At 45.3% G+C, this 16,093-nt stretch overlaps 1 protein-coding gene across 3 annotated transcripts; it reads left to right on the forward strand.

The window, feature by feature from the left end:
• The first annotated feature begins 5,430 nt into the window (after positions 1–5,430).
• JPT1 (Jupiter microtubule associated homolog 1) lies at positions 5,431–16,032 on the forward strand. 3 transcript variants are annotated; one of them, XM_059864656.1, is made up of 5 exons: positions 5,431–5,606; positions 8,182–8,324; positions 8,935–9,032; positions 10,917–10,944; positions 15,048–16,032. In XM_059864656.1, exons 1-5 carry the CDS (start codon positions 5,551–5,553, stop codon positions 15,209–15,211), a joined length of 489 nt encoding a protein of 162 aa, XP_059720639.1. In that variant the 5' UTR covers positions 5,431–5,550; the 3' UTR covers positions 15,212–16,032. The 3 variants fall into 3 exon arrangements, with proteins under 3 accessions (XP_059720639.1, XP_059720641.1, XP_059720640.1); XM_059864658.1 differs by having other exon boundaries at positions 11,039–15,111; XM_059864657.1 differs by having other exon boundaries at positions 5,432–5,606; positions 15,063–16,032.
• The last annotated feature ends 61 nt before the right edge of the window (positions 16,033–16,093 follow it).

A 16,093-nucleotide genomic window follows, 5' to 3' on the forward strand; every position in this document is an offset into this window, starting at 1 on the left:
ATACAATTTTTTTTTCAGCTCAACTTAAGATTGTGAAGCTCAAAGCTCCCTGTTGTTTCTTGCCTTGTACTTTTTATCTCCTGAGGCAACAGAAGTCAAGTGACAGGTACTGAAGAGCTTTTGAAAACAATGTCTTCATTTCCTGAATTAGTCGAGTGTTACTTCATCTGTCATGAACTTATGTGCAGTATTCACCTACATTCCTCTGCTTTCCATCTTTTTGCTGTTACCTGGGCTTGCTTATGTTCCTGAAATGATTCCTCTAACAATGCTGAATGGTGTCATGTTAGGTGGTGACTCCAGCCAAAAAGTGTTAAATAGTCTTTTCTGATATAGTTTCTTGTTTTTTTAATGTAATCACAGAAACATCTCAACTTCAGTGACTTAGTTCCTCAAGAGCCTCAAATGTTGCATTTCCATTAGTGTAGCAAACTAATGTTGGCTGGTTCCTGATTCTGATTCTGATACATAACACGTTGGTGTAACAGTAATGCAGAAATACAGTCCTTTTTAAAGAAAAAGAAAATTAGCTCTCTTTTTGCATGGTCTTGCAAATATTCTCTTTATGTCAGAACTTGTTTTTTTTCTGTACTGCTCCTGTGGTGCTACAGATTTACCTGTGGATTCCTGATTGCTGGAACACTCTGTGGTTTTACTGTGACTACCTCTTTTAGGGAAGCTGCTTCTGGGGGTGATGATTTGGAAAGTGGTATGGAGTTCAAGGATATGGACAATTTAAATCAACTTGTTTGGAGTACACTTTGCTGCTTGGTTGGTGGCAGTTCCTAGGTTTACACTGGTAGCCACATGGACTTCTGAAAGTCCACTTGTTGGAGGATAAAGGAAAATGGGCAAAGAGGTCTTGTCAGGCTAGTTGGAAGGTAGGTTCTTCATGTTTTATTAAACAGCTGGGATCTTTCAAGAGCCTGGGAAAATTACATTATTACCCACAATTTTCAAATAATGTGTTCTAAAGTGATTGCCATGCAATGTAGTTAATATTTTTCCCATGGTTTTTAAATGAAAAAGGATGGAGTAAGTTATAATTAGATACAGCCCCCTGGTGAGTTCTGGTTGATGGCTGGACCCCTTCAGCCTGTGCTGAGGTTTTAGTCTCTCAAATGAGTGGTGAACATGACCAGTTATTTAAAAATAGGTAACCAAAATTCTTAAGGCATTTTTATTCATGTGCAGGGGAGATAATGACAGATGGAAAACTCATCTGGTTTGGGTGGTTGACACCTGAAAATCAATGCCTTTGTTTATCTGCACAGTGGGGATCACAGCCACCCCAGGGGGCTCCTTTGGGGGGTCAGTGGTAACTGGCCTGAGGTGCTGATTCAAAAGGGGATGAGGAGTGCAAGACTGCTCTGACATGTAATCTTCCAGGCTGCCAGGACTGTAAGAAAATACTCCAAGTGGTAACATGAGAGAGATTCTTGTGCTGGCATATGGAGGTGTTTTTAACAAAAGAAAAGTCCTTGAAGTAATGCTAAGATAATTGCTGCTTCAAGATAACTGCTATATCAGAACAGAGACAGCATCTCTGCAAGGGTTAAGGTCAAAGCAAGTTGGTTTTCCAGCAGGCATTTTCCTTTCTAGTACCTTCTCTTCATTACTTCCGAGTCAGTGTAACGTAAGTGCTGTCATTTGCCTGGTGGGTGCTGGTTCTATTGTGTCTCTTACATTATGCCTTTTCATTAATGTTGCAGTGACTGGCTCAGAGCGAGGAGACTTCCTAGGCTTCAGCCTGCTGGAAGTAACTGAATATCTAAGGAACAGCAATTTGTTTTCAAAGCTAAAGATGAAAAGATGCCTCCTTGGTCATCATGGGAACAATAAATCCAAGTATTTTTCTTAGAATTTTAGGTAGTGGCCTCTTCTCAGTACATGTGTGTCAACTGCTGTGATGGACTCTTGTGGAGTATTAATGTAAATGTATTTACATTACTTGGATTATTATTATTAATTACCAGCATAATGAATGCATTTAATTCTGTGGTTTATTGAGGTTTGTTCATTCTGCCTGTAATGACTTTCCAGACAATGTGTTCTGATAGGGAATAATCAATCCTTTAGTTTGTCTTGCTTTTTTAGGACTTGGTGGCAGAAGGAATTGGTGGTACAGCACTTCTCCTGGGTGATTAGGATGTAGGAGTGTGAGGATAAATGGAAGATGGAATTTTGATCCCTATTCTCAGCTTTGATTGACTTCCAAGATGCTTAATTCAAGGGGTTTCCTGGTTTCTTCCCTAGCAGCATGGGAAGGTGATTTTACTGTAACATGGAGGCGTTGGGAGCCCCACCCAGTGTTTATAGAATGGTTGAAGTCCCTTTAAGGGAAGAGTTTTCCCTTGTCCTGGAAGGATTTCAGTTTGCATTGGAGGGGTGAGGTGGGCTGGGTGGTGCTGTGCTGGCTGGCTGTCAGCAGAGATCTCAGAAGGGAAGGCAGCAGGTGCTGGGGAAGGACAAGGGATGTGAGTCAGTGAGAAGCTGCAGTGGGAACAGGGACTGTGGGAAGAACTGTAGGTTTGAACAGTCCCTCTGTGAGGATGACTTTGGAGTACTGGGGAAAGGCTAAGGTGGTGGAAACCCAATTAGCAAATAAAGTTTCTCCTTTGGAAAGGAATATTCTTCGAGGAAACATGGATGCAAAAGATACCCTTTGTGGTTAATTTTGTGCTGGTTTTGGTGGCTTAGATCTCCCTCTTTCAGCACCCAGTACATGGATCCCATCAAAGCACATCTGATGCCTGCAAGGGCTCTTGAAGGATCAGTTGAATAAGAAACTTCACTGTTGAAGAAAACTGAAACAAAACAAGAGTGGGATATTGACTTCCCCTTCCAGCAATCCCTGCCTTTTCCCAGTAAGGAGGAACACTTTGGAGTGCATGACCAGGCTTGGTGTTGTTGGATGTCCAGACAAGAACAGCAGCAAGAACAGCAGCTTTTTGTGTGGTTCAGAGCTCTGAGAGGAGTCTGGGCATTGTGGTGCAATTCCCCATCCCAAACAGTGACAGGCTGTTGGGAACTTGTCCTGAAGACGTAGAGAGGTACCAGAGCAACTTTCACAACTCTTGCAAACAACAGCATCAGCTCTGTGGGACAAACCATTGGATCTGTAGGATCCACATTCCACTGAACCTCCATGCATCACTCCAGATGCAAAAATCTGATGGGGCAAATCCAGCTGTGGCAAGGATTGTTTATTAGCTGGCACTTCAGCTGTGAATGAAATGGAGCAAGAGAAAACTGAGTCAAACCCTCTTTTTTTTGTGCTTGGAATAAAGAAGGGATGCTCTCTGTGATACCCACAAGTAGCAGAGACTGGCATGAAAAAACCCTTGGTCACAGAAGGATGACCATGCTGAGGCTTTTCTCAGAACAATGGTATTTCTCCTTGCCTAACCCTTGCATTTCCTGGAGTCTTGTTCAGACTTCTAGAATGCACAATGCATTGTGCAGTCTTTGCTGGTGGAATTTCAACAACAGGTGGAATTGTTTGGTGTCTGACCAGACAGCTGCTGAGAATTGTTCTGGTAAAGTGTCATCATCCTCTGATGGACTGAAAGCCCAGTTTCTGTAGCCATCTTCATAAACTCCTTCATCTTGTAATGGAAGAATAATCAGAAAAGCAGCTTTTATTTAAGGTCCATCTGCAGCCAGGCCTATGAGAGATCAGTGAGGCCCCTTGGAAACACTTAAAGCTTTAGAATTCTAAAGCTCCATGTAAAAAGTGGTTGTGTCATAGGGAACGGGTTTTTCTTCATCTTGACTTTTAAAAGTGGCTCTGTGTGTGTCTCAGGGGTACAAATTAAAGAGTAAAATCCTGTGGGTTTGAATAAGAAGCATTTAGATGACAAAATACTTCTGCAAGTTCCTGAGAGAGCAGATGTTTACCTGTGTGCAGGTAGGTATCATTTGACTTCTTAATGCCCAAGCCTAAGGGATAATAGAATTAAAACTGTGTCATATTACTTAAAATTTCCCTTTAATCTATCTCTAAAATAATGTGATGCAACAGAGATTTCCCTGAGGATCTAAATAGTGATTGGAGCTTAAAAAAAAACAAAAAACCAAAACAAAACAGGATTTTTTAAAATGGATTCTAGATTAGAAAAAATAATACATGGGTCCTGTTTGTGTACATTTAACAGTTCTTATCTTTCATGATCTGTTTTAGTATTAAGGCTGGTGTTTAATTCAAATGCTGGATAACTCATGTTATGCATAGAGGGATGTAACACAATCTTTGTGTTCTCCAGACCAAAAAAATACTTTTCTCTAGAAAGTGTTTTGGGGGTATTAAGGGCTGTTATTAGTGGAAACTGGGAGGGGTAGCTGGAAAAGATGGATTTTGTTTCCCCTTTCTCCATCCTTTATGCAAGTGCTCATTGATGATACATAGGTTTTGGAGTAAAAGTTGTAATCAGGGAGTCACCTGTGTCTGGAAGTTTCAGGGAGCTCCCGGTCACCAAATCAAAGGTGGATGTGACAGATGGGTCAGCAGCCAACATGTGGTGATTTGAAGTCTGTCCTGTGAGTTTGTGCTGGGGCTGGAGGGAGATGCATGACCCAAAATGTGCAGCTTCGTGCTTTTGACAGCCAGGTGAGCAGCATTGCTGGGCCTTGTACTCCAGCTGCAATAGCCGTGCTGGAACTCAATTTTCATGCAATCCAAAATAATAAATTGCAGATTATGTTATTCCGCCATGATTTTTGAGGTGTTGGTGTTCCGCACCAGGCCCATGGCCTTGCAGGCCCTTAGCTGTGTCCCAGCCTTCGTCGGATCCAACATCTAAAGCCACCACAGCCTTGTGCCAAGCCCTCCTGCACCACCATGGCCTTGGTGCGGTTCATCCAGGTACCTTGGAGCTGCGTCATGACACCTCTGAGGCACCTGCGGGGCTTGTACGGGCCGGGCACGGCAGCGTGTGTGAGGGAGCCGGGGCTTGCGCGGCCAAGGGGGTGCCAAGGGTCGGTTTGGTGGCATGACGGCCGCTTTGATGGTATGTCCTGGGCGGTGTCTGTGGGGACAGGAGCCATGCGGAGGTCGAGGAAGCAGCAACGGGACAGGCAGACCGCCCACACAGCCCGGCCCCTCCCGCGGCCCGTCACAGGGGCAGCGCCGCGGGGACTTTTGTCTGGCCTCAGGTGCGGCTGAGCCAATCACGGCTCGCCGTCGTTGAGCGACAGCTTTTCCGCCAATCACCAACAACAGGTTCCACTGCCTACAGCCAATCACCGCAGAGCAGACGTAGTGCTTCACCAATGGGCTCTTAGCGGTGAGTTAAGGCGTCTCGGAATAGACAGAGAGGCGGGGCAAGTAGGAGAATGGCAGGGCGCTGTTCAATAAGAGCTCGCGACTGAGTTTGAACCGCCCAATGAGAAGGCCGAAGGTGGGCAAGGCTTGCGGTGTGTATAAAAGTTGCGGCGGTGCGGGCGGCGGCCGCAGTTGTCACCGGTAGCGGTCGGGGTGGTTGGAAGGTTTGGCTCTGTCCCCGGGACCGTCACTGTACAGAGCCCTTCCCTTGGTCCGACCCCTCCGCCATGACCACCACGGCCACGTTCTCGGGCATGGACCCCAATGGCAGGAACAGCTCCAGGTCTGCGGGGGCCTCGAGGGCCGCTGGGACCCAGAGGGCGGTGGGGCTAGGGGTCCCGGAAAAGACACGTCCGGAGCGGTGCTAGGGCGCGGTGCTGGGGCGGGGGCTCTGGCCGGGCCGGGGCTGTGGGCATGCGGTTCCTCCCGGCCTCTCCCGGGCGGGCTGGCCGGAGGCTGGGGCGGCCGCGCCCACCCCGGTGGGCTGTGGGGGCATCCCGGGGCCGCGCCGTGCCCGGGGGAGGGAGGTGCGGGAGCTGCCGAGACCCACCCGGGCCGCTCTGTGCGGCCCCGCCGCCGCCGCCAAACAAAGAAGGGAGGCGACTCCCCGCCTCGCCGCGCAGCCACGGCGCGGGGGCGGGGGGCACCGCGCCCCTCCGCCCGCCTGTCTCCCCCCCATCGCTGCGGCCCCCGCGCCCCTCGGCCCCGCGAAGCCGCCGCGGGCTGGGTGGGGCCGGGCGGGCTCCATTGTCTGCGCTGCCCGGCCCCCCTCCCCGCTCTGCCCGAGGGGGCCCGTTCGGTCCGCGAGCTGCCGGCGCTCGGGGCCGGGGCCGCCCGTTCCCTGTGGCCACGGCCCCGCTCCCGGGGGCGACCCGGGGCTGGAAGGGGCGGGGGCGAAGCGGAGCCTGTCTGCAAACAAAGAAAACTTGGCAGGTTGGTCTGGAGGAGATGCACCGCGCTAGGTCGGGCATCCGCGGTCTCGGGAGTCACAGCTGGAGAGGATCGTGTCGTTTTCCACGCGATCGTGGCTTTTTTCAGTAAGGTTTTGGCCTGACAAAGCGGTTGCTTCCCGTTCCCTTTTAGCGTTCCAGGGTGCCTTTTAAAGCGAAAAAAAAATTCTTTACAAAGCTTGTTTCCAAACCTTTTGCCAGAGCTCTTCCTGGAGTGTAGGTGCATTTTCGGTGGACATCACTGGGTATCAGATGGAATTTTAACAGGATTTCATTGCCTGAAGTGGTAAACACGGCTTTCATAAAGCAGGTTACAGCATTTTGAGGCTGTGAGAGGCTTCTGATAAAATCTGTCAGCCTTTACTTGAGGTTGGTAAAAGGGGTTGATTATTCATTTTTAACAGTTTGAGCGATGGATTTTTTTTTCCCCCTTCAGTTATCTATTCTGTTAATGTCATTAAGTCTGTCAGTGGAAACTGCTGTGCCCGTAAGAGAGTACTGGTTTCACAGCTGTGGTAAAAAGAGCTATCTAAGGTTTGGGAACAAGCCCTGCTTTGAACAGACTGTTCTTCAGATTAGTAACTGCAACAGCTATAACTACGAAAATAAACCTTCTATACGTTTCCTCGGAGAAAAAAAGATAAAGGAGTGATTCAAGACCATTACATGACATCTTGATTCAGAAAGGAGACAAAACAAGTCACAATAAAACATACTCTCCGGTCTGCTGGGATCCTCCCATTAGCATCTGAGCATTAGTAATTCTTAGAAAAAGAATTTTGCTAGGAAAAGTATTTTTCTGGTTATGTAACAGTAAATATCCACGTCACACACCTTTAGGAATCTCCCTTGCCATTGGGGTGTTTGAGCTCTGTAGGCTGGAGAACTGTTTTTGTGTTGCAGCTGGAATGTAACAGGCACAAATTTTCCCAGGATGTGGGTTGTACTATTGGACATGGTCTTTGTGTTAAATTCCCAGGTTTGGAGCATTAACAAACTGGGTACTGTTTCATGTTCTAACTTTGATTTATTAAATTATTTGTTAAGAAGAAGTAGTGTGCACCATCCTTAGTTTGTCTTGGTGTTCATTTTGGAGCACTGGACGTCTTGAAAGCCCAAGAAGCCCCAGGTTCTGTTGGTGTATTCACATCTCTCTGGGAATTTTGAAAGTTCTCGCACACAGTTTTGTTCTCCTGGCTTTTGTCTGGCTTCTCCAGCTAACAAAAGATCTCCTGCTTATGAAAATAAGATCAGGAGGAGTTTATGTTTCAAGATTTATTTTGCTGCAGCTGTTCATTTTGTTTGGGTTCTGCAGGTTGGAAAGCGGACTGCAGTCAAGCTCTTGAAGTACTGAGAAGGCTTCTTTTGTGTCTAAGAGCAGATTGTTAGATTTAGGTTATGAATCTGGAGCTTTGTACATGTGTCTCTCCTAATAATAGTCAGCTCCAAGCTGTTTAATTTCAACTTTTACTTCCAGACCAGCAGCACGCTTCAGACTTGAGGGTTTTTTCCTGAGGAAACAAATCTAAATAAAGGCTGCAACACCCAGCCATCAATGGTCCCAGTCCTTTGGTTCAAGTTTCAGTCTTTGCTGTGCAGCCAGTTTGATGATTAAAAATGAACCTTCCCAGGGTACTCTTAAAAAAGCTGGAATTTGGCATGCCCACGTAGTTATTTTTATTTTTTTATTTGGCTCAGAGTGGTGGGAGCAGCCCTTAGCGTGATTCTGGATGGAACAAGGGCACAAGTAGAGCACGAGAGCATTTTATTTTTGTAAGTGCCACTGAAGAGCAGTGGAGATACGGTGCCAGGATGGAATTCTGGCAGGAGATTACCTGGATGGTTGAAGTGATGTGCTGGGAGTGCAGCTGGGGCAGGCACAGGGTGTAAAGCTGTCTCTCTCCACAGAGTGCTGCGTCCTCCCGGCGGTGGCTCCAACTTCTCCCTGGGCTTTGATGAGCCCAAAGAACAGCCTGTGAGGAGGAACAAAATGGCATCCAGCATCTTTGGAACTCCTGAGGAGAACCCACCTTCCTGGGCTAAAGCAGCAGGTGAGGCTTTAGTGCTTTTTTTCCATGTCTGCTGATTGGCATTGATTCATTTTGTGGCTCAGTCTGATGCTGCTGGTGGCTGCTGTGGAAACAAGAGTTCCCTTCCTGCTTGGTACTTTGGGGTTATAAATGATGTCTTCTTGCAGAGAATTGTTTATTTTTCATTAATTTCTTCCAGAAGGAGGGTTTATTTTATGCAAGTGTTAGGCATGTTGCAAACAGAGAATTGTATTTTGGATGCAGTTTCTCCAAGTTCAGTCACACAAGTGGACTTGTGTGGAGTAGCACTGCTTGATCTTGATTGTTCAGAGGAAGTTTAGCCTCGTGTTCTCACAGCTGGATTTAAGCTTCCCTTTCTGCAGAGCATTGCCTATGGGTGGTCCTGGGACCCCAAACTCCATCTGCTTAAATGACCCTCTCAGTGCATGGGGTGCTGCTGTAAGACAATAATTTGTGAAGTATTATCTAAAGGACCAGGGCTTTTTAGAATGGTAAAGCTCTAATTTCAAAGAAAAACCTCTCCCAAAGTACCCAAACCTGTAACTATTTATGATCTGCTTCCACATTAAGTTTATCTTGCAACCTGATTAGACTCAATCTCTGGTTGTAGGGGCTAAGCCAGGTGAAACCAGAGACAGCTGTGAATCCTCTGGACCACAAAGAACAAACTCAACTGAGGCAAACTGTGGAGACTTCTTAGATCCCAAGGTCAGTACTTGACTACAAAGAGCCTGATAATGGACAATTCACACTCTCTGTGTGGAATTGATTTATCATGGATGTTCACACAGTTGGAAGCATTGTAGGATTTGCATCCTTTCTCTCAAATTTCTTTTTTCATGGAGGTTCCCCTTTCCATCTGATACTCTTCAGTATGCTGAGAAGGGAAGGGCTGGATTTTTAACAAGGACGACTTTGTAGAGCTCTTAACCCATCTAATTGCTGAGACAGTAATGAAGTGATGTGAAATCTGATTTCAGCTCTGTGTGTGATTGTGGGTTTAAACATCTCACAAACAGTTACTACAGCAGACTGTGTGGGTCTGACAACAAACTTGGGTTCACATCCCAGCAAATTCTTACCTCAGTAGTTTTAGTGCTTTTTTTGTTTTAATACTACCATCAGGTGTGTTATTTTCTATGTAAACTCTTTACCTAGTAGCAATATGGAGCATAATTTATAGTGTTAGTGGTGTTAAGTAAAATTTGAGAGATGTGTAACTACATTTAGTGGGAAAAAACAGGGTTCTTTTGAAACACACTAAATTCAGTAAAAAAGCAGTAATTTGTCTGAACTTGGATCCGTAGGAATGTAGGATAGCCTGTACTTGCATGAACAAAGTTAAAAAAAGAAATCTTGTTTAAAACTCTCCAGCCTTAGGTTTTCTGAAATGAACTGGGTAGATAAATAAATATCTGAAACGTTGTAGCAGAGCCCTTTTATCTTAGGTTTTATTTTGATAATTGGCATCAAGAATCACAACCCATTTTTGTTACTAGTTGTAGCTTTAAGTCACAAAATTGTTCTTTTTTACAAAAAAGTCTTGTTTCAATTTAGCGACTCTTGTTTCAAATTTTAGCTAATTTATTTTCTGTGGTATATTTTCAACTTTAAATTTAACTGTTTTATCTAATTATTTCTAAATTGTTTTAAATACTGTGGTTAGCTTTGCAAACAGATTCTTCCCATGTGGAATACTTTATTTTATGCAGTAATTCAGGTGTAAACAGCTGAAGATTTAAGGTGATACATTTGTGTCAGTTTCTGTGCTTTTTTAAAATCCCAATTTCTGCAGTTTCACTGTGTAATTAGCAATGTTAAATCTATGAAAGTCCATAAATCTGATGCCATTGGAGAGCCTTGGCTGCTGCTGGGAGACTCCCTATCTTCGTGTCAAGCTGCAGCCTGCAAACAGATTCAGCATGTGAAGAATGTTGAACTGTTTATGTAGTGAAGGAAAGTTCATCAAGGAGAAAAAAGCTGATCTGTGTTTCACAAATGAAGTTAAATACCCTGGAAAGAACAAACACTCTTGGCCTTGCCAACAGATAAATGCAAAGAGTTGCTCAGTACAAAGCAGAGGATGCTTCACTCTTGCTTGTTGCTGTCAGTGTAATTTTTTTGCCCTTCCTGCTGGGCAGTGGGAATATTCTGAATCTTGTCAGTGCTGCTTGATTTGGGATGCTCTGTACAGTAAAGTGTTCTTACCCACCTCTGTCCTTCACTGTGGGAGTAACAAATGTGCCACATGTCATCAGGATTACTCCAGTATCTGTTTCAACTTCTAGAGATATGTTAGGCAAATAAAGAGCTGGTTAAATTATAAGTCAGTCTCTAAGAAAGGGTGCTTACAAAGCCATGATTTCAGTCTGCAGAATTATGAGTGCAGAGCCCACTTGCTGCTCTGGGTTCTGTGCCCCAGAGGCTGTTGCTGCTCCAAAAGGGCCTCCCTGAGCCTGTGGCTCAGAATGTGATGCCACATAGAGCAGTGTGCCCTGACACATGGTCACACCATGGAGGAGTATCCACTCCATGGAATAGCAAAATGCTTTATGAGACATAAGATGTAACATATTCCTCTCTCTTTTCTAGGGAGGAGATGTTGGTGGTGACATTTTTGGTGAGTAACTTCCTTGGACTCCTCTACTAAAAGCCTGTTGCAGGTGGCTTTGCAGTAGAAGAGGATGTAGGATCTAGAAATGGTCATTTATTAGGGGAGAGGCAGCCTGAGGTTGTCCCTGGAACCCATCAAATCAACAAAGTGACCAGCTGCTTCACTGGAGTGTGGCCATGGAGGGAGATGATGGAGTGCTGTTGCTCATCAGGCTAAAAAGGAGAACTGTCCTGTTAGTTTATTTTGCTAACAGCTGTTGGTGTCAAGATTTGTCTAAGTACTGGAAGGTAAGGTGGAGACTCCTGCAAAGAGTTCAGTGATTGAAAGGCCACACTGCTGTTAGAGTTGCTTATAATTAAACAGGACAGTCAACATAATTGATTTTAGTTTAGCAGTTTCCTTCTTTCCCATTGTCTTCTGATACAGCAAACTCCACATTCACAGGAAGAATCAAACCCAGCTACTGCTTCTGCAAATATCTGTGTTAACCAGCTCTTGACTTCCTGTTGCTTTTTAAATGCTGATTTTTGCCAAGGAAGTGGATCTGCATACTGCAAATCTCCTGTAAACAGGCATTTCCCCTTGAAGTGCTTTTTCTAGCACTGAGGCTGGAAATGCCTCCTTTGCAAGATTCACTTTAGGAATATCTGGCTTCCTGATGACAGGAATTTGTGGGTTGACTGCTGCTTTCCAAGTGCTACTTTCAACACCTTGGAGTGGTGGGACATCCCTGAGGCCATTAGCACCTCCATGGCCTGAAAAGACACTTGCTGGGAGGGGGGAGAGCTTTTCCAGAACATTTCCACTACCTCTGAGTGGTGCCTGTGCCTAAAATAAGTGTAGCTTCTCTAGCAGGCTGCTTCTAATCCAACTGTAGAGGCTCTAGGATTTCTTTCCCATGTCTGTCTGATCTTAATTAGCACTGTAGGCATGTGGTGTTTATGCCTTGAGTAGGAGGATGTGGTTTGCTAATAGAAGAAAACTGCTCTAAGGGCTCTGCTGCTTTTCCTGGTGCTTGTTTAAACCAGCTCCCCACAGGGCAGAGGAGATCCCACAAACAGCAGGGAGGTGAGAAGGGCTGAGATGCCAGGAGGCAGAAATAGGGCTGCCTGGGATCAGGACAGCTGGCTGAAATTCGGAGTGCAAAGTGGTATTCCTGACTTTCTAAAAAAGTTCACATTTTCACGGGTGTATTTGTCTTTTGGTTTGTTTCTGGCAAGTGACAGTGAAGGAAGTTCTTATCAAGGGTCAGGTGAAGCTATGCTGGGAGGTGGTTAAAAAACAAGTGTTTCATGGGAGGTAGTTGGGATTGATTGTTGTTGTGGCCATGACTGAAACTTAAATTGTTTATGGTGGCCAAGATGAAATAAAAATGGCAAGCAAAGGTTTGAATGTTAAGCTTTCACTGATGGTACTTAGGAAGGAGTAGAAATTAATGCCTCCTGGAAATGGTGTCTGTGGCAGATACCTGAACATCCTGATGGATTGTTAAATGAATTCCTACCATTGATTGCTTTGGGTGTTGTAGCTCAGTGGAGCCCAGTCTCTCTGATCTGACTGTCCCTCCTCCCCTCGATTTTCCTGCTGTGGGGTGGCAGACCTAGGCTGCTAACATCCCACTGGCACACCTGGGACTTTGTACTGGCCTTGTAGGGCTGTTTCTGGGGTTAGGGTGGGAACAGTGAACACACCTCCAAGCAAATGCTGTCTGCTGACAAGTTCACAGCACAACCAGATCCTTAATAGGTTTATGTCATTAAAAAATGTTTCATCTTTTGAATGTGGAATTTTTTTTCTGTATGTAACTGATTATAAAACCCCAAGCATGTATCAGGTGGGAGGTGTATATTTATTAATCAAGCCTGTCTAGGGTAAGAAAACCACTTATTTTGCAGCAGGGCTCTTGTTTCCTCTTTTGGAGCTGTAGTTCCTTTCTGGGCATCAGAGTTCCCAGTGGCTTGCAGTGCACTCAGCAGGGAGCTGTTTAAGGAATTAGACCCTTTCTGAGAAGGGAGGAGCTTTAATATTTTATCTGATCCTGTTGGTTTTACCACTTCACTCATCAGGTTGGCAAACTGAGCTTGATTATGTGGGAAATGCTAACGTTTATCAGCTACACAAGGAGCTATAGAAACTTCCCCCAAAGCCTCCTGTGCTGGTAATTCTTGTTTCTTTTGTGATTCAGGGGCAGTGTGAGCTGAATGAATGTGAGCAGCTAAGGAGAATCAGGCAGTGCCTGACTGTACATGACCCACAGGAAGGTGGAGCTTGGATCCTGCACAGTGCTGGGACTGTCCCCAGGCAGGGACATTCAGCCCTTGCTGACTCAGCAGACTGGGACAGCGCAGCTAGGGGAGCTTCAGGCTTAAAATGTGGTATTAACCCAGCACAGCTGAAACAAACAGTTAATGAACACAGCAGAGGATCTCTAGTGGAGATTATTCCTGATTGCATGGGGACTGTGCTCAGATGCAGGTGTTCTTTGAGATTAAAAGCATGGATATAGGGAAGATTCAGTGGGCACAAGTTGGGTTTTGGTGTTTCTGATAACATTTTTCATTGAAAAAAATAAACTGAGTTGACAGAGCGTGTGAGGAAAGCTGCTGCTGGGGGTAGGAAGAAAGGAGGCAAAGGATAGGACTTAGTAATTACTTTTCAGATTGGAAAAATGAGCTATGGGACATGATGCTGGAGGTGGTTTAATTCAGTGCTTTTGTCTGTGACCTGGAAAAGGTAATGAGCAGTGAAGTCTCCAGTTTTGTTGGTGATACTACCTTTTTCAAGTAGTCAAATATTGCTGATGGTGGGAAAATCTCACTGCCAGAAGGACTCAGCTAAATGAGTCAGGCAGGTATAAAGGCAGGATAATCCCTGTGTAAGCAAGTGTAAAGTAATGAGTCTGGGGTGGGGGGGGACCCCCCAAAAACTAAACCAGGGCAGCCTTGTGTTCAGCTCTGTGCTGTGGTGCTCCCAGGATCTGCTGTGAGTCCTTCCCCTAGAAAGTCTTTGAGGTGTATGGAGGTGCCAGTAAAATACTGAATGTCATCAGGGAGAGGATGGAAAATTATATACTTTTTCCTGTAAACAATGGTAATACCCCCATATCTTGAATTGTGTACAGTCTTTGACCCATGAAGAGCAGGGGGTTGTAGTGGAGGTCACAGGGAAAGTGAAGGGGAAGATGAAGGGGTGCAGTGGCTGCTCTGTGGGGTGAGACTGGAATGGTTGTGCCTGTTCAGTTTGAAGAGAAGGCTGGGACAGGAAAATTGATCAAGATTGATCAAGATAAATCATGAAGCTTAAGCTGAATGTGCAGCAGTTCTTTGAATCCTCCCAACCCAGAATTAGTGATCATGAGAGGAAACAAAGGGGTCTGTTGAAAACAGGTGAGGTTCATCTTCGTCCCCAGTATCAGGGGCTGCTTGGTGCTGATTTGGGCCTTTGGCTCAGAACTGGTCATGCTAATCTGTAAAAATGTGAGATGCTGTACTCAGTTGTCAACAATGCTGGTACATTAGTTGTTTGCTCCAGTATCTAAGGTGCTTCCTGTCAAGAATTCCTTCTGTGCCCTGTCTTTACTTGTGGTTTGCTCAGAAGGATTTAAAATAAACTATCATGTGCTCTCCAGGGAGTGTACAATCAGAACCTCCCCCATGCATGGCTGTTCCCTGATGTGTCCTGTGTGAAGCTTCAGAAGTGTGTTGGATCCTTCTCCCTCTAGTTAGAAAATTGGGCATGCAGTTTGAGCTCTTGCTGGTGCTGCTGTGGCTGCCAGCACCTGCTCAGACCTGAGTGACAATGCCACGGTCACAACACTGACTGATTATGTGTAGAAGACTTAAGCCCTAAGCTGCTTGTCATTAAAAAAAAATGGATTGCTGGTGTCCCCTAATAGCAGCTGGCTGAATGTGGCTCTTGCTGAAGGCCTGAGACTGAGCTGTAAGGCCTCAGATTTGATCTGAGAAGCGCTTCTGAGGGCTGAGTCTGCCCTGCCAGTGGGTGACAGCATTGGAGTGTCTGTACCCCTGGACAAAACTGACAGGAGCTGAGCTTCCATCTGAGCCAGCCAAACATCTGGCTCTCATCATCCACATCAAACTCTTTAAAAGCTTCTTTTCTTCTAGAAAACACTGAGGCTGATGTAGAAGCTGCCCCAGGTCAGAGTGAAGAAAAGTCCCTGCCTGCTGCACCTGTTCCTAGCCCAGTAGCACCAGCACCTGCACCCTCCAGGAGAAATCCACCCGGTGGCAAGTCCAGCCTAGTGCTCGGTTAAACCTTTCCCTTCCTGACTGTTTTGAACTTGTGTCTGTTTTCTTTCCCCCATGCTTGTGAACTGCACAACTTGAGCCTGACTGTACATCTCAAATTTCTTTCATTAAAAAGAAGCACTTTATGTACTCCATCTTTTTTTTGAAATTAAGGGTTTTTTTCCACTTCTGTCCTGTGTTTCCCCCAGATCTACTGGAAGTGACATGAGTGTTTTCTAGTGATAGACTTGAGGGAAAGCTTTATGAAGTATTGTAATGTAATTCAAAGGAGAGTAGCTTGGTTCTAAGTGTGCTTAGAGGGTTTTTGTACTGAGATTTTCTTTTTTTTTTTTTAGAACCCCTTAGCTTTACAAGGGTCTAGAATGCTGGTTAACCAGGCCAGCAAACAATCAGCAAGAGCAGTCCCTTCCTCCACATGTGGGATTTAGGTATCTAAAAGGCTTCATTGACTGCGTGTGGTAAATGCCTTGAGCCCTGCTGTGCCATATAATCATTAAGTGGTTAATGTACACCATGCTGCCTTTAAAAACAAAATAAATCTTGATACTGGACTACTATGACACAGGGTCTGTGCCAAATAGAGGGCTGATGACCAGAGCAACCTGGCCTAGTGCTGGGAAGGGGCTGATTGAGACTTTATTCAGTAAACGTGGAGTGGATCATATAAATAAGAATTACGGGGCATTTTTTTTTACAACTGACTCAATGCTGTGCATGATCATGCTGGTGCTTGACCATGAGGTGAAAATCTCATCCTTTAAAGTGTGTGTTGTAATTTCACAAAGCTGGATTGTTGCTTAAAAGTAAATAATATAGAAATTTTGAAGCAGTGTTTCCTGTGTGGGTTTTATTTCACGGGTTTGGTTTTGCTTTGTTCTCAGTTGTCC

This window comes from Haemorhous mexicanus, chromosome 20 (genome assembly GCF_027477595.1).
Source record: "Haemorhous mexicanus isolate bHaeMex1 chromosome 20, bHaeMex1.pri, whole genome shotgun sequence".
Taxonomy (NCBI): domain Eukaryota; kingdom Metazoa; phylum Chordata; class Aves; order Passeriformes; family Fringillidae; genus Haemorhous; species Haemorhous mexicanus.